Raw genomic sequence first — 24,854 nt, 5'->3', positions numbered from 1 at the left:
GGGAAGGGAAAAACACAGGGGTGAGGAGAGGCTCAGACAGGCCTCAACACCGTGCACGTGTGTCTCTGCAGTTTGTGCTGCCCAGGGTGTCCCGACCCAGCCCTGCACCTGGACCATCACAGGATTTTCTTGCTAAAAAATTTGAGGACCAGGGCGCCTTCCCAGAAAGGAAAAGGTGAAAATTAGTCATGCTGCACACACTCCTGCTCTATCTCAATAGTCCTGCAGCAAGTACACCTATCCTAATCCTCCTTTGCTTTACCCAGAAAGCACAGTCCTTCCCCAGCTCTTTATTCCCCTCTTCCCCCATGCCCTTGAAGCCCTGGGTAGCACTAGTCCCACTGGAGCAAGAACAGGAGAAAAGATGAACAAGCTTAAAAAGTTCAGGTAATCCAAGAGTTTTGATTTTTTTTTTCTTTTTTTTAAGCTTTTTGTTTTCTACTAGGACTCAGTGATACACTGACAGGGCTGATGAATATTTCCTAAGCAGACAGATTTCTTGTAGATGTAAAAATGTAAATACTATTAACATTATGGCCAGAGGTTCAGTGTAATGTTTTGTCCTCTTAACAATACTAAATTAAACCAGGTAAAAATCCAGGTATTGCTGGATTCTGCCAAATGTCTTACATGTAAAAAGAATAGCACAACTGTGCAGTACAAGAGTGAAGACACTGAAAAATGTGTCTCACATTCCCACATTTGCTTGCATTATTGGGAAGGAAAAGCAAATAGTGGCTGTAGTTCTACATCACCACAGAGGGAAAGGTGAAACACACTAGCTAAGAACTGGCTTTCCCCTTTGAAAATGAGAGGAAGTCCAAGTAAAACCATCCTTGGACCATTACTCACCTTATCCTTCAGGAGGATCTCGTACGTTGTGATAAGTGCATTGAATTTCAATCTTTTAGACTGAGAATGGATCCACTCATATTCACGTATCTGTGAGCAGAGACAAAAGTTAACTTGAACACATGTTATCAAAAGGAAAGAGCTAACAATTGTTATCTTAGTGCAGCTGTAAGCCAGAGACTCCAACCAAGCCCAAACCCCTCTTGTTCCAAGGTGCCATTTGGTGAGCTCGAGGTGCCCAAGGAACAATTTGTTTTAGAGCATACATGGTTCAACTGCCCTTGCACAACTAACAAAATAAGGTTAACTTGCTGTTGTGATATTAATGAACACATCACCTCACTGTGGACACCACTAGAGTCCCAACACTTGTGTGTTCCATTGCCTGAACAGCTCCAAACACTGAAGACAAGCACTTTTACACTGCTGGACTTCTCACTGCATGTTTCAGGCCAGATCAGCACTGGCTTCCAGACTATGAGAGAAGCCAGTACTCCTGCACTCACCCCAAGAGGCAAAATCCAGCAGAAAATTCCCTGCAGCAGGGAGTTATACCCACACACTCAGTTACACCAGCTCCAGCTGCCTGCAGTGCTGCCAGCACTACCCACCAGCCTCTCCAGCTGACTGTGTGTCACACACATCACACACAAGCTGCTGCCTAGCACCCAGTGCTTCTCCCTGAGCCCTCACCCGTTGCTCTCTGATTACACACCATGTTCCTGCTCATGAGGTCTCCAATGTAAACCACCACGTTTATTTCAGGGGCCCACACTTCAAACTCCCTCTGCCAGGAGGTGAGGGTGGACAGGGGCACGACCACCAGGAAAGGGCCATACAGCTGGTGCTGATGGAACAGGTAGGACAGGAATGATATTGTCTGAATCGTCTTGCCCAGCCCCATTTCATCAGCCAGGATCACGCTGTTGTTCCTGAGAAAGAGGAGAACAAACAAAAATGCTGTCTGAGTGCATGTTTCTGCTCATTTACTGTGCTCCACATGAACAGCAATCCACAATAAGGACAGAGAGGGGCAGTGCAAAAACAGTTATTTGAACACTTCCAAGTGCATCTCAGGGACAGCCAGACTGAACATGGCACAATAATGTGCAAAAATTAACTATGATGACTCCAAAGTGGAGGAAAACAGGCAAAGGCAGAGGGGAATCAGTGGCCTAATTTTAGAAGGACATCTCTCAAAGACTTCAATGAGTATATAAGGACTCTGAGCCAGTAACCATTTTTTCCCATTAAGCCAATGGAAATCTAAGGCTGATATGTACCAGGCTCACTCAACAGCCAAATTCACCGTGTGAACAGGCCCAGACAGGGAAAATCCCTTTTGTCTTCACACAAGGTTTCTTAAGTTCATGCTTTAGGTAGTTCCTGCTTGCAGTGTCTGCAATGCATCTGGGCATGATAACATTTGAAATCCTCCAAGCTGCAGAAGGAGGGTGGGTAAAGACCTCACTTGAAAAGGAGGAATGCCAAATCCTTCTGGGACAAAAAAGCCACAGAATGAACATGCCAGCCTCTGTACATACTTGCACCAGGAGTGAGCAAGCCAGTTGAGGCCCTCCAGCTGGTAATCCCTCAGCTCCAGGTTCTCCCCGCCGATGTATGAGGGCTGCTTCTTCAAGGCAACAAACCTTGGCCTCTGCTTCAACACCTGAAACAGATGCTGCCATCAGTCCACTGAAGAGAAAGGCAGAACTCTCAGTGGCTGAAAGGCTGGAAATTCAGCAATGAAGTCTATGAATTCAGCAAAGAGTGTTTATCTCTTCACTGGTTCAAGTCCATCCACATTTTCCTAGCCAGTGCAGCGTCTGCATTTCTTGTGATTTTTCTGCTGCCCTCTGGTTTATGATCAGGGCTCTGAGTCCCTCAGGAGTGTAGTAAGCTGCACAAAATACACACGAGTCAGAACATGCTCCACTTCCTTCTTTGTCCTCTTTTGGTTTTTCTCCCATTATTTCTGTCCCTCTCCTTCACTGTATAAGCATCTCGCAGGCTTCCTATTTTCCCAAGTGTGCTGTTTTTTCATCCAACTGATATTAAAACTGCTGCAGCTCCTTCTGAGGAGGAAGCACTTTGCAAAGATTAATTAAGCCTCCCACTCCCCAGGGGGACATAAAGTTCTCACTGTGCACAGAGTAAATGAAACTCAAAGGGGTTCACGTCTCTGCTTGAAGTACAATACCAGAACAGCAAACAACCCTTCAAACGCAGGTGGAAGGATGGGAAAATGTTCTCTGACATTTATCCTGACAAAATTTCACATTCCCACCGCTTGCATCTTCCCCCAGCCTGGAGGAACCCAGCAAAGGAGAGGAGAGAAGAGAAGCCAGCAAACCTTGCAGTCCCGGGTGGGAATGGTCTTGGAGTTGTTACGGCTGTTGAAGCTGTCAATGCAGTGCTGAAATTTCTTGCTGATCAGAGCCTCATCTTCCCAGCTGCACTCAGCATAGGGCAGCCCCATCCACTTACACAGGTATTCAGGGTCATTCGAGGAAGTTTTGCGACTGTTTGCTGTAAAATATGCAAAAAGCCCAAAGCTCAGCACCTGTGGTTGAGCAGCTGAACCACAAGCACGGTTCACAGGCTGAACTGCCCCAACAGCCACAAGACAGGTCTTGGCTCATAGGAAAAGTGTAGAGAGACCAAAAAAATGTTCCTTTACCTGGGAAATCTGAATGTCCCGTGGCAGACTTGCTGGTCTTCACAGCTGTGTTTGGAGAGAGAAGGGAGGGGAGGGTTGGAATGCTGGCAGCCAGCAGAGGGAGCAGGGCAGGCGATTGCTGCCTCACACCCACGTTTTTACAGGAATTGTACTGGAAATAGGTCAAACAGCTCTCCAAGCCAATTCTCAAAGCAACTGGGTACTGGCACCTCTGACTGACACGACTGTGATATTATTGTGCTCAGTAAGTTCTGGTTTTATTTTTATTAGTTAATCATGAAAATCTCACCACTGAGCTGCCTTGCAGCCTAACCACATCCTCAACCACACCACGGAAAGTGGACCTCACAAAAGCCAGGCCCATGCCGCTGCTTTGGGAACAAACATCTTGCATCCAAAGGACTGAAGACAAAGAACTTCAGTAGCAACAATCTCAGCAACCTGTTGGAAACTAGTGTGTCACCCTGTACTCCAGGCAAGGACAGTCACTGATTTGTATTGCTTGTAAATATGAATCTGTAAACCTGGATTTCTACTGTCCAAATTCCTAAATTTCACACAGTGAAATACAGTAAACACCATGAGGTTTCTCTCAGGGATACTGGAGAACAGGGAAGAAGAGAGAGCTGTATACTCATTCTGCTTTCACATGGAATAAAGTTCCCACTCCTACTTCACCCCTTTACCAAAGTCTTGGCTCCACTTACCAATTACCCTCTCCACTATTTGATACTGTTTGTTCAGCTCTGAAGCCAGCTCTTGTTGGCAGTTGAAATATTCTACATCTTCAGGTGATACCTTGCCCAGCCTAGATGCAAAATAATTCAAAACAACAACAAAAAAACACTATAATGCTTCTGTCATAGTGCTCATGGATGTTGCATATAGAAAATCTACTTTCCTATATGGTTCTGTCATTCAGACAAGTCACAAGGGCAATCTACTGTTATATGACATGTTTCATAAATTTCCTAAAATTATAAATTATTGCTGAGAAGTGAATGTCATAGATGTTCAGATTGTCTCCCTGTTAAATGCTGCCTTATTCTAATGAAGAATCAATCTTTAAACAGGAACCAAATAGAGGTGGAAGCTGCTACTCCAGCTTTAGCATTTTGGAAAGACACTGTAGCTCCTCTAACAGTTCCTGGGGAAGCTGGACATAAACTTGGATGCAAAAACTTGCACACATAGATGCCCATAATTAACAAGGGTCACAGCACCTCCTGGGGCAGGTGAGTCTGTGCACCATTTATTTGCCATCAGCCTTCTCAATTCTTAAGCCTAGAAGTGGCAATAGTGTGGATTTCACACCTTGTCCTCTCCATTTTCCAGCCAGCCACACCACAGATATAATTTCTGTGTGGGGGGATGTTCCTCAGCAGGCAAAGACAGACCAGAGTGCACATGAAACAGATTTTGGAAGAAGAAATCAAACATTTTCAGTCACGATTCCTCAAACCTCTGGCTAAAAACAATTTGCCCAAGGCCAAATCACTGCTTGAAGCGAAGCCTACCATTGCTTGATCTCCTCCTCTTTCTTCTTGAAGTTTTCCAGCTTTTTCAGGCCCTTCACTTTCTGCTGCTGCAAGGACTCCTCGCTCTCCCAGGTGCTGTGGATGTATGACCAGCCTTTCCATTTGATCAGGTACTGAACTTCCCCCTCATCCTTCTCGGGGTCGAAGTCGGCGCTGGGGTTGCCGTTGGCCTCGGTCACGTACACTGTGGTGGAGGCTCCAATGGCTGCAAGAGAAACCAGCCTGCATTGGGTACCCTCCTTATCAACCATGCACATCAACTGCATTACAGCAGAAAGTTACTCTTCTGATACAGCTTCTGTGGCAGCACAAAGAACATCCAGAAGATTCTGCAACCCTATAAGGCAGGTACACAAAAGTTTCCCATGCAACAGAATCTTTTTAAATCTGTCCTAAGTAGCTTTTCTTTAAGTATGATTCAAAGGCCTCTTGAAAGTGTTAGCAACCATTCAGTTTTACAAAAAACACTTCTGTAAGGCTTTGAGAAGAAATGGCTTTATTTTCATTACGGCTTTGTCAATGGGGCTATGAAAACTGACTCTCTTAGATCTGTTTTATATTTCAAAGCAGAGAAAAGCAGGAATTGCAGAACCATGGCTGTGTCTTTAAAATGTGCAGGCTAAATGAAAGCTGCAAAGCACATAAACTATAGAGATTTTAGGATTTTAAATACTATATGTTACAAAAGCTATTACATATTACAAGATGTAAATAAGAAGCATAGAGGAAAAGATGAAAAGCAATGGAACAACCCTTGGCTCCACTTTAAAGTTGCAAAAGCATTGCACCAGCTCAAGAGAAACCGTGAGCACACGCGATTGCCATCAGGAATAAAGGCTTCTTCCAGAGCCACGCACCTCCCTTTTTTCCAAGCCTGATGTCCAAGACTTTCTCAATAGTTTCACTGTTGTCTTGCTGTTCATCAGCTCCTTCCCCAGTCATCTCTATCAGGTCGTCAGAATCCGTCTCAAAATCATCATCTTCTTTGTAGCTGAGTAAGATCAAAACCAAACTGATATAAAACTCCTGACTCTTCCCAGCCCACCAACACAGAGAATGGCTCAGACTGGAGCATCTTCTCCAGTATTTATCCTATGGTTCAGTGCACATTCATGTCGAGCACACATATGTCTTAAGTCATCCATTCAGAATTTTCCCCAAGACACTTGGATAGCTACCCTTTATTAGACTAATCCTCTATCTTGCCCATATAGTTCTGACCATGGCCAGCATCAGATGATTCATAAGGTGGAACAATCCCTGCAGCAGAAGCAAGGCCATAACAGAGAAAGTCTCCACTACTGAGGGAAAGATTATTCTATGGAGGTTGCAGAGCTGCATGGATGCCTACACTGCCCTAGGAACTGCACTCCTCATCTTTGATGAATGTTTGCAAGTCCCTTATTGGGACTGCCCAGAAAGTGAGAAGGTACACTGGGGAATGGGTAAAGCTTTACCTCCACCCTGGCTCAACACACTGAACAAGACAATTGGTCCAGTCCATCACAGCTGCTCCCTTTTGCTCATTTTCATCTATTATTTGCAACTATTAACCTCATCTGAGAGTGCTTTAGAAATATTAAGCAAACCTCCTCACGTTTCTCTAAGAGGGACTGGTAAACATTCCCTCCTTCACAGATGGTAAAATGAGCTGAACCCTGGGTGTGCTCAGCAGGAACCTGTCAGAGGAGCCACACCTCAGCCACACATCTCTGCAGGACCACACAGGGAGTCAGGGCCCCCATTGCCCCCCTTCCCCAGCCAGCTCTCACCCCCAAGCAACCCCACACCTCTTCACACCTGACATTTTTGGCTGCTCTTCGTCGAGTTTGTCTCTTGGGGGTCTCATCGTCTTCATCATCATCATCATCTTCAGATGAGTCTGGTTTCTTCCTCTTCCCACGCTGGATTTTGTGGGGCTTTTTAACGCCAGTTTTGGCCACTGTTCTAAAATAAGAGTTAATAAAGCCATAATACAGCATGGTTTATGTAAATATCCGCTTTAGTAAGTCTTTAAGGAAGCACGAATCTCAAATATTAGACTCCTAAGGGATTTAATCTGCTGTAACTATCATAGAAACCACTCTAGTGCTCACTGGAGCATGAGATGGGGAGATGAGGGAGTAACTAGGCTCTAGGTTTACTAGGTCATAAACAAAGGTAATATTGCAGGAAAAATACACATTCATTAGTGACAAACAGAGATTTCCTCTGCACACAGCACAGGCAGAAAAAGAGACTGAACCAACCATTCCTTACCTCCTTTGGACAGGTCTTCTTGCTTTAATTTTCTTCGGTTCAGGCTCACTCTCTCCACTGGTGCCTTGCTCCCCTCCATCTTCATCCTCTTCTCCAGCAGAGACCTCTCTTTTCCATTTAATTCTGAGGTCAGAAATGTAGGTCATGAAGGGCAATGATATTTCTACACAAATACTTGGCTGAACAAACAATCAGGGCCATAATTACAGGAAAAAAAGTTGAAAACTGTATCCTCGGCTGTTAAGTGCAGGGGAGGATGTTGTGTTGTGATTCTCTGCTCTTAGTAGGGGCGTCTCAGTCACCTGGGTTTTGTTCACACAGTGGCAGGATTGCCTCGAGTGAGAGCAGCTCTCACCACATGTGCTGGTGGCAGAGCTGTACTGCTCAAACCTGGGTGGGCAAGGGCTTTCATTGATGATTTTTTTTTTCTCTACTTCTGCATTTTTGAGATGGGCTGGAAGGATCTGAAGAGAAGTGCTGTGACAGAGCATGAGCCACGATGTGCACAGTTATATGAGCTCCTGGGAGCCCAGAAAATGGAACAAACCTCCTGCCATCAAAATTCTCCTGCCAATTCAAGTTTCCAAGTGTGAAGCCAAGTCATATTATAGTATTAGTGGAAGGAAGCATGTTCTCTGGGGGCAGCTAGGAACATAGCTGCAGCTCCAAAATGCCTTTTGGAGGAGCCCCTCCTCTCTCCAAGAGGACATGGAGGTTCCACAAGGATCATTGTCCTTACTACCACAGCCCTCCCTGTGCTTTATCACCTTCCCTCCTGCACTGATGGGTACAACTAAATAAAGAGTTAAAAGACAAGATGCAGGAGAAAGCAAGCAGGATCATGTGGCTCTGTTTAGATTTTTCCATCAGGCAGCTAATAGTTCCTTACTTCATTCTGGTGTTTGGAAAATCTAGAAGGTACTTCTTAGATGGGAAAAGGCAGTAAAATATTACTGTAAGTGAACTCAAGTTATGGTGCTTAGACATCCAAATCATTCTTTATGGAGGTTCTTTTGTTTTAACAGAGGATTATAAAAGATAAAAGAGGATAATAATTTGGCATTTTATTCTCAGTTAATCAAAAAGGTGGGAGGAGAAGGGATTAAACTGTTTTAAATATCTCTGAAGGAATCAGTAACCTGATGGAAAAGTGAAAGACTGACAACAGAAAGTGAACCTGACTCATTCAGCTTCCATCACAGGCACAGCAGGAAAATACAGACAAAAGTTGGAAAATTGCATCTATCTATAGATTCATATTCATACTTCAATTTTAGTAATACAAAGTATTATTAAAGTACTTATTTTAGAAGCTCACCATGTTGACAACTCCTACCAAATAATCCAAAGCACTACTGCTCTGAGATATAAACCAAAAGCATCAACACTTAAAACCCTTTCCTTAGAAACTTACTTTCTTTTCAACTGCTTCTGGCGTCTTCTTTTTGGGCTCTCATTTTCAGATTCGCTACTTGCCTTTAATTGAAAAGAAAGAAAATCAAGCTGTAGGCTTCACTGTGGACTGGCTCCTCGAGGATGCAAATGAAACACGTGCTCGTGGGCTGAGCTGGAGTCCTTTCCCTGCAGCACCTGAAGGACACTTTGGTGCAGAGCAGTCACCTCCCAGCACAGCCACCTCAGTCCTGCTGCTCTGCTCTCAGTGTGAAGAAGAAAACTCTGCAGGAAGCCTGGAGAGCTCTGCAACATCACCTGTCTTGAAGTCCCTGAGCTGAGGACCCATCCACCCCTCAGCACCAACCCCCAGTGCCCAACAGACACCACGGCAGCAGTGGCCAGGCAGACCTGCAGTGTGTGCAACACCCCAGGGATTGCAAACCCACAGGTGAATTTATCCCCACAAATGCATTATCATATCTGCCTTCATTCACAAACTTCCTACAAGGAATGAAATAAATATATTGTCATAAAAAGGCAGTATTCTCATCAAAAGTGTCCTTGTCTTCCTGTTGAGGTTTTTTTTTTTCCCACAGCAAAAGTCACCAAGGACCTTACTAGGTCAGAGCTGTGTCCTGTTGCTTTCCTTCCTCCTAGTCCTACAGTCTCCACCAGTGAAGTCTCTCTGGCTAAATATACCTAGAGGTATTCTAACTACTTGCTGTACTATTTTAAAAGTGGGCATCACGAATTCCCACAGACCAAGACAGCTAAAATAATCTCTTTATGCTGGTTGCACACAACCCCATTTTCATAAAAACTAGTCAGCCATGAAAACAGATCACCACACAGATAATATGACTTCTCCTTAGCCTCCCCCAGAAAACACAAATAGGCAGGGACAAAACTGAAGAAACTCATGTGAGATTTCTGAAGAAGTATTAAAATTACAGAAGTAGCCCCCAAGATTGCTTGCTCCTCACAATTACTGGAAATCTTCCACTTCTAGCTGCTTTTTGCCACAGTATGCAGTTTTGGCCCCAGGCACTGTTCCATCATGATGGGTGCCACAGTTTGCATCCCCTGACACCCCCCTGCCCTCCTGGACAGAGCTCACACAGCTGTGCACACAAGGACCTTGTGAAATGGTGCAACCTGCATTCCTTCTTTCCCATTTTCCAGCTTTCCTTCCACCCACAGAAACTTCTGTCTCACTTGCATTGGTGTATCCACTAAAATCCACTAAAATACTGGATGCCATGTCTGACCACGAGCTTTCCTGGATTTGGTGTTAGATTTGCATATGGCACAATAACACCTTTTGCAGCATATCTCACTACAAACACGTGTCCATCCACCTGTTCCACAGCCCTGCATGAAATCCCTGTCTCATTTACCAACCATGAAGCAAGTGCCTGGCAAACACCATGGAGAGCCCTACCCACCCTTGCAACACAATCCAAGCCTTCCACAGATTTCAGTTTTGACACACAAAATTTAAAAGTCCTTAGTTTTCCTTTTCTCTTTTAATCTCTTATCCATTTCTGAAGCCTTTCCATTCCAGTTGGGCATGATTTGAACAGCTGCCCCTCAGTGCACATTTACTCTTGCTGTCTTTTTGGCAAGCCACAAGTAAAGAGGTGGATTTCTCCTCCACTCTGCGTCAGAGATCACACTGGGAGAAAACCAAATACAACCTTTAACTCTTTGAAGTTAACTCTGCTTCTGTGCCAAAATCCCATTTTCCAAGTTTCTGGTGTCCATTTTCCTAATACTCTCCCTCTGCTCTGTCACTGTCTCTACAAAGCTGATGATAATCTCTAAATGACTCGACCTTTCCCCCTTCTTCCACCTTGAAAAATGTAACTTGTGACTGCAGCTCAGCTGCCTTCTCTTACATTGTCCAAAGACAGCACTGTCTGTTTTGGATTGGTGTCAAGCCCAGCCCTATCTCCCCTGACACAGGCACTTCCCAGCCTGTCATGTGCCTGCCTTGTGCTCCCACATCCTCCCCATCCCAGTATGGAGTGTTGGGAAGCACTGTGCTGCAGTTCCTCAGCCTCTCCTCCCCGCTCCCTGTGTCTCCTGGTGGTAAATTCCCTGTTTTAGGAAGCACAGAGGACAGCCAGAGATCCAGGGTGTGCCAGGTCCAGAGCGTGCACCTGAGGCTCTGTCTGCCCACCACCACCATCAGGACAGACTGCTTGGGAAATCACATGCAAATTGAATTCTAATAATGTCTCCTCCCCAAATGACACAAGCTAGACTGGCAAATCTCCATCTCCAGTCCCAGTGGGATTTTTGCCAGCCCAGCACGAGATGCTGGGGTCACTCCAGAGCCCAAGTGCCAGTGCTGGGCTCAGGCTGCCCTGCTGGGGTGCTGCTGCTGTGGCCAAGGGGAAAGACAACCCTGCCTCCCCTTCATCAAAATGTGCCCAAATTATTCCTGCACCACTGCTTCCAGCTGGACTAGGATCTGGCCTCTTACATTTTCCTCATCTCCAGCTAAAGGGATCAGCCTTCCCTCTCCATGCCTCATGACTCCCCCCATCAACTCTTTCCCTCTCCTAGCACATAAAATGCACACACTTTTACCAGATTAATTGCACTGTATTTTGCTGTGGAGCAACCCTGAACAAACATAATGATGCTGCACATGTAGCACCAAGCAGAGCAACACAGAGCAATTCAAAGTTCTGCTCCTATAGATTATCCACAAGTCCTTGCCACTAGCCCAGGCCAGGAGAAATGGAGATTCCAGGCCATTGGAGAGGAGGTTCAGATGAGCCTCTGGAGCTCGCCTTAGGAGAGATAAAGACTTGCTTAAACAGAGCCAAAAAGTATTTCAGACTAAAGTCAAAGTTAGGACTTGCTCATTTCAGGCTTAACAGAGGTCAAAATCTAGTGTTCCAGAGAAGCAGAAGAATCTCAGCTCACCAGGTTAGTTTTATGTCTGCTGAAATATTATTTTCCAGTGAGACCAGTAGTGTTTGAATTTTCAGCAAATACATGAGGCAAAGCACTGACCAAAATGTAAATGAGCAATTTTTTTTCCAATAAGAAAACCAGCTGTATTTTTAGAACACACTGGTGCGTGACTTCTGGCCTCTCTCTGACAGAGAAAATACACTGACATTTGTCACCACTTTCAATCTGAAACTATTCTTTTTATAGTAAAAAGATTGTGTCTCGTTGAGGCAAATTTATTTCTCAACTGCCTCAGAATCACGGAATGATGGAATGATAAAAGGGTTTGGGTTGGAAGGGACCTTAAAGATCATCCAGTTCCAACCTCCTGCCATGGGCAGGGACATATTCCACTAGACCAGGCTGCTTAGAGCCCCATCCAACCTGGCCTTGGACACTTCCAGGGATGGGGCAGACACAGCTTCTCTGGGCACCCTGTGCCAGGGTTTCATCACCCTCACAGGGAAGAATTTCCTTTATATATCTAACCTAAATCTCCCCCTTTCCAGAGTATTTAAATCGGTTAAATTTAAATTTAACCAATTTAAATACTCTGAAAGACACCTGGTTCTGCATGCCTCACATCCCCTGGCTTAAACCTGAAGCTGATTAATTAACCGCAAAGAAAATGCCTGGGGAAGTTGTGTTTTTACTAAAAAACTCACACGTTCTCTTGTTCCTGGAGACAGCTCTGGGCCTCTGAGCAGATCTGTGCTCCTATGCAAAGTTGCACTTTCGCTTCCCCGATGGCTCAGCCCACGCCTGGGTATCGATCACGAGTTATCACCCTCCCTGATCACACCTCGGACACCTACACACCGAGCCCAGAAATCCCCAGAAGGTAACCATTTCTAACACACAAATAACCCTACCCAGAGTGCTGCTCTAAGAGGACACAGTGATCGAGCAGGACCCCAAAACCTGAATCACCTGCACCTCTGTGCCATCTCCCCTGCGCAGGTGAGTCACGGGGCAGCGCAGGGAGCTGCCATGGCTCATCCTTGCTCTGGTCTCTGAGCCTGCCACGCTGCCTGCACGATGCTCTCTGCTAATCTGCACAGAAGCATTAGGGAAGAAGGCAATTACAAGCCCCCAGACACCGTGCTGGAAATCCCAAGCAGCAAGGAGAGGTGCAGGTCACTGGTGACAGGATTAACCCTGCGAAGGCAAAAAGCATCTTCAGATGTGCCTTGGGTTTCTGCCCCCTCCAGCAGCAGCAAGGAGTGCTCAGCACCACAAAGGCTTGAGCTATGCTATTTCCTCTCTCTTGGTGCCTTCTAAGAGCAAGCCCTTCCATCTCCTCCTGCTCTCTGCGAGGCCCCAACACTGTGCTCCTGACAGGTCACAGCCTCCATCGGACTCTGCTGCAGATGGGAGTTGCCCTGTGGGGACCAGTCAGTGTTGCTTTGGGGAGAGAGGGGTGAGGGGGTGCTCCAATTTTTTTAAATTTCAGCTGTTCCACAGAAGTTGCAGTGGGGGTCATTTGGAGGACCTTTGGGGTTGTGGTTGTTTTTTTTTTTTGTTTTTTACAATATTTTGTGGTATAGCAAAGTTTTTGCATCTCAGATTTTAATTTTTTTTTTTTAACCTTAAGTAGTAGGAAATAAAGATATTGAAAAAGAAAACAACATTTGCGAAACCACGTAATATTGTAAAACAAAAAAAGAAGGGACTTACCTGGGCCCCTAAGAGGGCAGGGGGGTGTGCAGCGGAGCTCTGGGGTGGGTGTGAGGTCGCCGGCACAGTGCATGCCGGGGCATCGCACAGAGGGGCGGCCGGCCAGCCCAGCCTCTGCCAACTTGAAAAGGAAAACAAAAGCTACGTCAATGGTGTGCCCTGAGCCCCTTCCTGACCTCTGCTCTGTGGGACAGCCAGCACAGGAGTCTGGGGGGCAGCTGGTGGCACTGGGGTGCCACCAAGGCTCAGCAATAACGCACCAGAGCAAGGATCTGGAGACCTGCGTGTGACACCCAGAGCATCCAAACGCACATCTTGATTGTGAAGCACAAACAGCCTGAGTCACTGGGCTCCTGCTCTGCTCAAAGTCTGCTGCTTATCTTCAGATTCCAGCCCCAAGCCCCAAGCTCTGCACAGATGCCTCTCTCTGGTTCTCTTTCCCCTCTGCTATAGCTACTTGACTTTCCTGAAGACCTGCAGATGAAATGCTCCACACAGAAAACTTGTCAGATGCAAATGAAGGTGGCACCTAATTTCTACATCTTCAGAAAAAAAACCCAACAGTGTTCTGAAACAGGAACAATCAGAAGGTTTGGCTGCCAAGCTCTGACCACTGTCACCTTCAACTGAAGCATAAAAGACTCCCCAATATTCAACCAAAGAAAAGTGATGGGTCATAAAGCTGCACACACACAAATGCATTTATTAGTGGGATCCATTCCAGGATGGGCAACAATGACTGTTTTGTATCTATGAGGTGTTCCTTTATTCCTGGTTGGATTTGTGTTGCATTTTGGTCCCATTCTGTTTCTTTTATTACACAGACTCCTCTCCAGGATGTTCCTACAGCAGAGCATGATTTGCATTATGCCATCAGATCAGTGCATGCAGATCTCAGCCCACGCAGTGTCCTGCTCACTCCAGAGGTCCCAGGCCAAGGATCCAGCTGCAGGACTGGGACCTCAACTGTGAGCTCCAACATCCATGCACCAAGCTGGGACTCAGTGTTTGTTTACAAGGCAAAGCAGTTGAGACCTCCCTTTCCTCTTTGGATTTGGTTGGTTTTATATGTTCAGTAATCCCTCATCCTCTTTTTTTTCCTTACCTCATCTTTTATATTAAATCGTGACGGTTCTTGTCTGCTTCGGTTTGACCTCCTAACCCCATAAACATCAGGATATTCTTCCCACATCTGCAAAATAAACAGACCATCAGAAGGCCTGCTTCACCCCAATTACTTTTGACACTTGAGAGAAGTTAGATGGTGGCTCAAAAAAAATGAACAAAAAACTATTAGGGAGTTAGCAACCAGTAGATGGACAGTTTTAAAAACTGGCTGAACAATATTATTATTATTTTGGAATATTTGACACCTCTCTAAAGCAGCATGTGTTTATCTCAGTGCTATCTTTACAGTGGTCCATCTTTCCACTGAGGCACAAATCACTCTCCAGCTCACTCAGGCTGAAGGACAGAGTGTTGAGGTAACCAGACCTCTGCAGCACTGGTGCCAAAGGAACGGAGGCAACAGAGCTACCAACTCAACAGGGCAATTCTCTGTCACTAACACCTTCCAGCATAATTCCTTTCCTGGTAGAAAGCCCCATCAGCTGCCTGGAGACATTGCCAGCTGCAGCTTCAAAGGTGAACTCTGTGGCCCAGTCTGGATGGCAAATGGAGCAAGATACCCTGTCCTTTGGCAAGGCAAGGCAGTGGCAGCTGGTTCCTCTCCCAAATGCACTGATGGGAATGTGGTTTGGCAGCACAGGACACATGGGTGTACAGAGGTGGCTACTAGGAATGGTTGTGCTCTTTGCTGTAAAACAAAGCCCTCACCAGTTCAACACATTGTGTGTAAGAGCATGCAATTGTTCTTGTGGATGGGCAGGAGAAGGGGACACAAAAAATGGATGCCCTGAGGGGGATGAATGCAGAGCTGTGTTGGTGACACAGGACACATGAGTTACAGGGCAGACACAAACCACCACCATGTCCCTCAAATTCCTACACCAGTAATTCTTCTCTCCCTCAGCAGAGCTCTTAGCTGTCTATATCTATTAATTTCCTTCTGATTCTCTCTGCATCCTGTCTTCAAATATCTCTGCAAGCCACTGGCAAAAAAAGGAAATCAAAACTGCCAGATGCAGCAGTGATTGGGACTGAGAGTGTGATGGATACAAGGCTGCAGATCAGCATTTTTTCTGCCTCTGTTAAAGGAGTAATGGGATAAGGAACAGAGTGTGACAGTGTGTATCTGTTGGGTCTGCAAGTATTGAGGTACATTCTCATTAAAGAGTAAACTCTCAAATTTAATGCTCCCCAAACCATTTGAAGAACTTGTCTTTTAATCTATTAAATGGCATGAGTTTTAAATGTGGGAGCAACTTCCATGACAAATCTTAATAGCACCTAACACAGATTAACCTCGCCTTCATGGGTGTATCTAGACAAATACCAAATAAACAATAATACAATAATTAATTGCATTGATTATTCAAGGGGAAGAGGTATCAACATGTCTAGGTTAAACCTAGCTAAGGAAGACACCCATTAACAGACGAATTAAGGAAGGGAGAGGCTTTCTTATTAGAGGGTGTCCTGATCTTTTCATGTTTCATCCATGCTAATTATCACCCTGTGTATGGATGCACTTCCTCACAGGATTATGTTAACATTTATTGTTAGGGACATGCTCTTAGAATCCTTCAGAGGAAGAGAAGACTTTCTTTGGTACCCATTTATCAACAATATATCACAAATTTTAATATGGTGTTACCAGACTGCCTTAAAAATTCATCCTCTCTTGCCAGTCCAGTCACTGGAGGATTTAGCCATGACCTGAGCCAGCAGTTTGGAGCTTTGTGGGAGGGAGAAGGTGGTAACAAAATCCTTCACTTCTCCCTGGCAGGTCTGTGGGAGCACAGGCTGGAAGCACTGTTCTTCCTCCTTATTCTTTACACACATAGCACCTTTCTCCATAAAACTCACTCTCAGGAGCAAGCTGTGCCCAGTGCAACCCACGGCTAAGAACAACAGATAGCTACACACCAGGAACAAGCAAACAAGCTGATCTAACCAGAATTTTCTCCTTCCAAGCAAACTCAGTTCACTGAGTTCCTGTCTCCAAATGGTATTTGGGTTCCTCCTTCTCACCTCACACTGCCCTGTGTTACTCAGGTGCCTCCAATCCCTCAGGTAAAGCAGGTACCTGAGGTGCAGCCTCTGCCCTGGGGGGTGCGGAGGGATACCATGTGCAGTAACATCCACAATCCCTTTTCCTGCTGGACAGCAAGCAAAAGGAAAACCTGGCTACCTGAGGGGTATTGCTAGGGAGGAGCTTGGAAGCTGCAGGTGAAAGAAAACCACAAAAAAGAAGCCCTGCTCTGGACTTAATAGAAGTTAAACAGCTTTGTCATTCTTCCTTTTTTTCTTTTTTTCCTATGGTTTTTTTTGAGAGGAAGAGTGATGTAAAAAAATCCAAGTGGTTCAAACTTCAAACCCTAAACAAACCTTCTTCCTGATTATTTATCACATGGGGAGGCTTTACTACTTCTGAGTGAGAGACAGGAGAGAGGAGTGGAAAGAGAGAGGGAGAGGATGAAATGACAGGATCATGTACTGATGACAGACACCTTCCCCTCATTTGCACCAGAATCTCCTTGGTGCCCCAGGGGATGTTCCACAAACACAGCAGCTCCTGCTCTCAAGGGTGACACCAGCAGGGCTCCAGTATACAGACTAAACAGCCTCTGGGAACACTGGAGGTCAAAGTGGCCAGGAATTTGGGCACAGCTTCACTGAGGTCCTGCTGTCTGACCTTCCGTGGTGGGTACAGGAGTAACGTGTCTGTGCAGAGCAGCAGGGGTAATACCTTTTTAACATCTGCTATCCTTTCCTTCTTAGAGGCTGGTTTTTCTTTGGTTTCAGGAGGGGTCTGCTGGGATTTGGAACCCGTTGATTCACTTTCGGATTCAGACTGACTCTCAGAGGACTCGGAGCTGCTGTTTGACTCGCTGCCCTGCTCACTTTCAGACTGGCTTGCAGAGTCAGAGCCAGAGGCTTCTTCGGATGCCGAGTGACTAATGGTAGAGAAAGAAGAGGTTACATTTTAACTGCACTGACACAGCTGTGAAATACGCAGCAGTGAGCAAACCTGAGACACATCCGAGCCACAACAACAGGCTTGGAAAAGCCTGAATGCAAGTGTGGACCCTGCATGCCCAGACACCCCACACTGGCATTCTGTAGAATTCCTTCCCACGACTGGCAATGAACACGGGTGAGAGTGCAGCCCCAAAAATCCCTGTCCAGGATCTCCTGCTCATCACCAGAACAAAAGCAGTGGTGTTGGTGAAGAGAAGCACTAGCAGTACCAGCAACACAGGTCCTGCTGGGAGGATCTGGCTGTCCTGGAGCGAGGAAGGTGCAGTGGGAGCTGCAGCATCAGAGACCATCCTGTTGTATTAAAGATAAGCAGTTGCTCCAGCACGGCTCTCCACTGTATCCTAGTGTGGCCAGGGGCTCCAAATAAATCTGATATCCACTTCCTGGAAGAGGCCAGTATCAATCGTGAATAATGTTAATATAATTTTTTTTTGCAAAAAGAATGAATTCAGGGCAGAAGTTTATATGGGCTTGTGGCTGGGGCAGCTTCTCTTTAAAGGATTACACCAGTGCTGTACAGACTGCATTTCTCAAGCCAATAATGGGACAGCAGAACACTTAAGTAGGTGTAGTTCCCTCTTTATTGTTGGTTTTTTTGGTATCTTTATATAAAAATGGGTTAACACACTGAGTATCCCCTTAAATAAAGGCACCTCAACAAAACAATGAGAGGCCAAACCATTTTTAGGTGGCCAAAATATTCAAATACCTTTGCCCAATCACTTCCAACATATATATTTTTTATTTTAAGATCCAAAAAAGCAAACTGAAATCTCAGTACGCCTTATCACACACACACATGGGCAAGGCAGCATTCAAACCCCACTGCCACAAACAAAAACACAATGATGCTACAAACTTTTGGAACAAGGAGCACACCTTTCCCAGTCAGCTTTGCACTGGCAGCCAGATGTGTTTGTGATATTTAAGGATTCACTTAGGTAGAACATTATGAAAGAAGAGTCAGGAAAACTTCACAGAGGGATTAAAGATATTTTTATTTTTTTTTCTGCATTTGCACAAAAGCAACAAAGTACATCAAAGGCTTTGCTCAGATTTCACGATTCAAGGAAGAAATAATACAAAGAAGAAAAAAAAAAAACAGAAAAAAAACCACAACAACAACCACCAAAAAGAAAACCAAACCAACAACGACCCAAACAAAAAAACAACCCAAAGCAAAAAAAAAAAAAAAAAAACAACAAACCCCAAAGCATGTGCACAAGTAGGTCTACATCCGAGCGCACGGTGATCGCCCTCGGGGCGGCCCGGGACAAATCCCGGGGAGCGGGGCTGTGGGCCGGGAAGCGGGCAGGGGGCAGCACCCGCGCGCCCTCAGGCGCCGCCGCCGCCATTTCGCGGCCTCCCCTCCGCCGCCATCTTGCGGCCGCGGGGCTGTGCTCGATCCCCGGCATGGATCCCTGGCGTGGATCCCGGGATGGGTCCCCGGCACTGCCCCGAGGAAGGGGAACCGCGGGGAGCGCGGCCCTCCGAGCCTGAGGGGACACAGACGGAGCCCCGCAAGGAGCAGGGGCGGCCATCACCCACGGCTGCTGTTTCACCGTCCCAGCCTGGGTTTGAGGGAATGGGGTTATCACAGTGCATCCTGCAAGCAGGGCTGGAAATTCCGGTTGAACCGCGGCCATTGCAGGCTGCCCAGTCCCTCCTGCCCGTCCCTGTCCATGGATGGAGATTATCCATGAGAACCAAAGGTGCAGCCCCACGCACTATGTCCCACTAGACCCTTTGTTCTGTGGGCTCTACAACAGTCCCCCCTGTCCACCACAGCCCTCCATCGCCACAGCCATGACCTGTGATGGTGCCATGGCCATAACCTGTGGGGCCACACTCATGCCACACACATGACCTGTGGTGGTGCCACACTGCTCCTGGGAATGGCACTCCAGCAGCTCTGGGGACATGGTGTCCATGGCAGGGCTCGGCAGGACACCATCCCGCTAGGCCTCCACAAAGGAGGGGATCTGGAGGCATCCAAACCTCTGCTGTCACAACAGTAAGTGGCAATATCAGGCTCTGCTTGAGGCATGCTGGTGTCCCATGTCCCACAGGGATGCACAGGAGAGGAAGACAATTTTTCTTTCAATCAGATTTCTGAGCAATTGCTGGAAGGAATTTTAATAGCCCAAGCAAGGCTGAGGCCAGACAGCTCTGACAGTATTTGTTTAGACACGGAACAGTAATTACTGTCCTCCTCCTGCTCTGGAGCTCTTTGTTCCTCAAAGCCCTCAGCTTTATTTCAAGGACACAGGGACATAGGCTCTCTGCACATCAATAGCCATAATTCATGTGCTTTATCCACAGCATTGTCTGAACACTGTAATTCTTTTTTTCAGGCTGTGAGCTGTGTCATCTGAAAAGAGGAAGACTTCTCTGGTGACATGCACATCTGTATGTGCAGGTATTTGCCTGCACACCTGCTTCCCCTACTAAGGAAAGAAACACAGATGAGAACCGGTTATCCTTTTGAAGGCTGTTGCAAGTAGTTATTTTTTTTTAATGAACAACCTGTTACCGAGGCAGAATATGTGTTTGTCTTCTTTTCTATGTTGATCAGATAAAAAAGATAACTGAAAAGCCTATTTTCATAAAATAATCCTTTCTAACTGTCACTGGGACAATCAGGAAGCATTTCTACCTGCCAACAGAATATAATGTATTAGCAACATCAGATGTCAAATCAGGCCTAACACTGTATATACCTGGAGACCTAAGTCCTCTTTTCAGAAGTTAATTTTGGAATTTGTCCTGGTTTAATGCCCCTGAGTTAGCATCCAAACAAGACCTACTTTCAATTAAACTCGAAGTGAGGGATAAGCTATAGTTAATTGTCACATAAATCACAATTCAGCCAGACCACCCTCCTCTAAAAACACTCATGAACATCAAAAGAAAGCAACAGATGGATCATTGGTAACTTCCTTGAAGTGAGAAACTCCTAAAAAAATTTGAGATCTGCAAAGACTCAGCCAAATACATTCCTCTGTTTTTTAAGAAATACTTCAGGCTGTAAGTCTGTTTTAATTAAGAGCCTGCTCCTGACTTGAGGGAGAGCAAAACTAAATCATTCCTTACCAAGAAGGACACATTCCTTCCAAGAAATAAGTAGCTGAAAGGCAGTGATAAGACCCTTTACAGTGAGGCATCTGAGTTTAAAAGGCAATTACCACGTGCCTGAAGCCTCCAGACTTTGTATTTAATATTTCATATATAACTTTATTTTATAGGGGATCATCTTTGCAAGCAGCACATCATTTTATAAGCTCTCAGTAAGAACAAACAGTAGATATGCTTCCAGAAGGTGTGAGACAGCTGAAAAAATGACCACAATACGCATTTATGAAACCAAGAACTGACTGGGGAATGGCTCTAACTGGGACCATTCTGTCCCAGTGTTTAAAATGTGGCTTTTGAGGGACAGAACTTGAATTCAGACAGAGGAATAAAGGGGGATTAATAACCCAAGATCCGCCCACAAGCAATGCTCCTCCCAGCTTTAAGAACTGTTGTGAATGTTTTGAATCTAAACAAGTTTGAATCCAAACAGCAACATTCCACTGGGCTTCGCAAGCTCCATGGGGATTCGGCACCAGCAAAACCACCCTGTGAAGGCTGGAGAAGGACCTTGGCAGATTATCCCATGGCTGGATCACATCAGGGGCTGGATGACAGCACGAACCGTTATATTTAACTCCTGTGTATTGCTGGCCACAGAGTCAGGAGCACTGTGGGTAACTGACACCCAGGTGCACATCCACGGTTTGCTGACACCAAAATGCCCCAGGCAGGTGGCTGGGACACAGCCCCTCCCCGCTCCCATCCCTCCTCACCCTGCAGCCCATGTTCCCAGCACTGGCTGGACCTGCTGGGGCTTCCTGATATCACACCTGGATAGCCCAGAGAAACGGCAGGTCAGCACCAGCTTCAGCCCAGCCCAGCCCAGCCCCAGCCTTCACAGTAACAGGAACAGTGGAAATAAACTGCACTTGGCAGTGCAGGTGAGCTGCAGAGTAAACAATACAACAATAGCTTGGACTCAATGATCTCAGGGGTCTTTTCCAATCTAACAGATCCTGAGAAGGGGATGAGCAGCCTAGGGTTGGAGGCAGCTGCTGGGTCAGCCCAACTCCATGCCCTGTCCCCACAGCCCCGCTGGCCTCGGCAGGACCATGGCAGGGTCCAGACCAGGTGTCTGGCAGAGCCAACTCTACCTGAGAGGAGCTCCTGGGCCCCCACAGCTCTTCAGCTCAGGCTGCCAGCTGCTCCAAGTCACTCCCATCCACCAGAATCCAGCAGAACCCAGCCTGAGATTTACTCCAAAGCACAGAGCAGCAAAGCCAGTGCAGGCCACCAACTTTAAACTATTTAAACAGGTCTGTCTTCCTAAAGTGACCTGCACAAACAAACACACTGAGATGAGGATTGTGCTGCTGTTAAACATTTCCTTTGAATATCTTATCTATAAATGTGATGTTCCCTATTATGAAGGAAAATTATTTACAAGAGCATGTAGTGACAGGATATGGGAATGGCTTCAAAGTGAAAGGAAGTAGGTTTTCATTAAATATTAGGAAAAAGTTCCTTACTGTGAGCTTGCTGAGGCACTAGAGCAGGTTGTCCAGACAGCTTGTGAATGCCCCATTCCCTGGAAGCGTTTGAGGCAGGTTGTATGGGGCTCTGAGCAACCAGGGGAAGGTGTCCCTGCCTATGGCAGGGACGTAGGAAAGAGATGATCTCTGAGGTCCCTTCCAACACCCATTCTGTGTTTCTATATAAACATATATGAAACGTCTACATATATTGCAAATACAAACAAGCACCGTCAGTGCTGATATATGTACTCAAGTCACAGGGTAGCTGTAAAAAGGCACTAAACTAAATTTAACCTTTAGGCTAAACAAGCCAGGGAGAGGAACACAAAATGGGTTCTTGCTGTAGATCATTGGATAAAAAGAAGATAATATGGGTACCACAGAGGACTGAGCAAATACCACAGTAATCATAGACAAGGCCATACAGACACAGTACATGGAGTGTACAGGAGAACCAAGTGAAGGACAGATTGTGACACTGAAGATAAATAAATAAATTCCTAGCTTTTTCAGTTCCCTTGATTTTATTCTGAAAGTCTACTAAAAAGTGACTGGTCCTTGCCTGTCTCCCAAGGCAAAGATTTTCTGAGTGAGAAACTTTGAGAAAGGTCATTCGGTGAAAGAGCTTTTCCCAATTTATTTCCTGCAGGGAAAAGTAGAAATAGGGGGAAGGGAAGGAAGAAAAATACTCCTGCTCCCTACTCCCCATACCTACGTATGGTACATTTACACATTGATCTGTCTCTGAGGAGGAACTTAAACAAGAGTATCTTAAACACAACCAGGGCCCTCAAACTGCTTAGGAGTGAGCCTCAAACAACTCAGAATACTCAAAATATGATTTGTCCAAATCTGGGCCAGCTTTAAAGGGGCACAACGAACTCCCACGGTGACAGGGCTGCCCTTTCCAGATTACCAACGCATTCTTCAAAGAAGCATAAAAATATTTCCTTCACTTCATGATCAGCAACGGTTTGTTTTTTTCCTTAAACAGGCATGTGAGTTCTCATGGAGAATCCACACTTCTCCCACCTGTGCCTGCAAACTTGGCTTGCAGGGTTGGGTGTTAATTACATTCACACAGTGCTAAGGCACAGCTGGGCTATGGTGCTGCTGTACCAGCTGAGGGATTATGCACCCAAGAGGTATCTATCCAAAATATCCATCCGAACTAGGCTGAGAGGCTTTCCAGTCTATTCTGGCCACTGCTACTTACCCCAGCACAGGACTCCCAAATGCCAAAGGCAGAGCTAAATATACCCCTCACTACTCTGCTGCAGCTCAGCAAAGCACATTGGGCTATCCTGAATGATACAGACTTTCCAAAAGCTGGTGGGGGTTTTTCCTCCACTAGGAAGACATTACGTTGTGCTTGCATAAGGAAGCAAAAGGAGTAATTCATTCGTGATGAGGAGAGCTGACTCTCTGCTCTCTCTGATCTTTAAACCAGAGGCTGAAAATGCTTGGGATGTTTAGTGGGAAAAGAGAAAAAAAGAAAAAAAAAAAAAAAGCCAGCAGAGGGACAAAAGGAGTCAAAACCTGTCTGGTTGATTAAGGAGCACCATTGATAATCTCCAAGGCAGCATCCTTCTCTTTCCCTGCACAGAAAGGGGAGAACAATTGCAGTTCTCAGGGTTTGAAAGGGCCCATCTCTCCCTCCCCGGGAGGCAGCGAAGCGTTTCCGGGCTCCACATCCCACATCAGCAGGAGGAGCCCGGCTGGATTTTGGCAGCTCCCAGCTCCTCCTCAGCCCCAGCCAAGGAGAGGCGCAGGAGCTCGGGGGTGCACACCTTCCTCAGACATCAGGGCTGTCCCTGCATGATGGTGCAGAAATTCCTCTATGGCAGCAGGTGACATGCAGTTCAGAAAAAAGGAGCCTGATCTGGCCTGAGGGGGTTATTCCAAGTGACTCTTAAAAGCTGTTTTTAACCAAGAGATTTAAGGCTCATCACTAAGCCTAAGTTTTACAGACAGCACATTGCATCCAACTCTCAACTGGTGACAACTCTGTAGAGAAGCACAGAGATTCCTCCCCATGAGAGAGGTGCAAACGACTCCTGTAATTAAAGTATTAGCAGTTCTATTAAGTCATCTATACCTAACAATAACACTTGCAAGAAACATAAATAGTTGCAACACAGCTTTTTCCTAAGGAGTCGGGTGTTCTGGAGTCAGTGAATTCTTGGCATTGCAAAACCCTTGTTCATAGCTGGGGTAAAGGTTGGTGAGCAGTGAAGTGTTAAGCATCCCATCCCATCCCGTCTGTGGAGCTTGGCAGACACACTGCACTGAGCCCTGCCAAGATCAAACGCCATGCCAGCACTTCCAGCACAATACCAGAAAGGAATCTGAGATCACTGTTAAAAACTTTTTAATTTTTAACCCTTATTAGTCAAGGTAAGAAAAGCAGACGTAGTACAGAGTAGGTTATCTCAGCCTACAGGTAAATATAAAGGAAGGTGGAGACTGAAAATTATAATTTAGCAGCAGTACTACACAAGCTGTAATGTAAAATGAGCTGCTGCACATTTGGAAAGACTCAGCAACATTTGGCTCGTTATATCCAAAAGATACTCCCTGCTCTGAGAAAATGAGGTTTTAACAGTGTGACAGACTTATAAAAGCTTCATTGCAAGTCACTAGGAGTGAACTTTTCCTCTGGGCTTTTTTTCTTTCATTTCAAGGCTCCTCTAAGTGATGTGAAGGTGGCTT

At 45.9% G+C, this 24,854-nt stretch overlaps 1 protein-coding gene across 6 annotated transcripts in view; it reads right to left on the bottom strand.

The window, feature by feature from the left end:
* Positions 1 to 24,854, bottom strand: part of CHD2 (chromodomain helicase DNA binding protein 2) — an 84,633-nt gene that overhangs the window by 23,318 nt on the left and 36,461 nt on the right. For all 6 annotated transcript variants that reach the window (XM_088172636.1, XM_088172641.1, XM_088172638.1 and 3 more), the window contains 13 exons: positions 17,240 to 17,447; positions 14,474 to 14,560; positions 8,744 to 8,805; positions 7,330 to 7,452; positions 6,871 to 7,017; positions 5,928 to 6,061; positions 5,050 to 5,275; positions 4,240 to 4,340; positions 3,533 to 3,577; positions 3,206 to 3,381; positions 2,397 to 2,521; positions 1,568 to 1,784; positions 853 to 942 (listed from right to left, as the gene is read on the bottom strand). In XM_088172636.1, the coding sequence (XP_088028762.1) occupies positions 853 to 942; positions 1,568 to 1,784; positions 2,397 to 2,521; positions 3,206 to 3,381; positions 3,533 to 3,577; positions 4,240 to 4,340; positions 5,050 to 5,275; positions 5,928 to 6,061; positions 6,871 to 7,017; positions 7,330 to 7,452; positions 8,744 to 8,805; positions 14,474 to 14,560; positions 17,240 to 17,447 (1,741 nt within the window). The remainder of the gene's footprint in view (positions 1 to 852; positions 943 to 1,567; positions 1,785 to 2,396; positions 2,522 to 3,205; positions 3,382 to 3,532; positions 3,578 to 4,239; positions 4,341 to 5,049; positions 5,276 to 5,927; positions 6,062 to 6,870; positions 7,018 to 7,329; positions 7,453 to 8,743; positions 8,806 to 14,473; positions 14,561 to 17,239; positions 17,448 to 24,854) is intronic.

Source organism: Sturnus vulgaris, chromosome 13, assembly GCF_052056855.1.
Source record: "Sturnus vulgaris isolate bStuVul1 chromosome 13, bStuVul1.hap1, whole genome shotgun sequence".
Taxonomy (NCBI): Eukaryota; Metazoa; Chordata; class Aves; order Passeriformes; family Sturnidae; genus Sturnus; species Sturnus vulgaris.
This window is presented reverse-complemented; position numbering and strand designations above follow the sequence as displayed.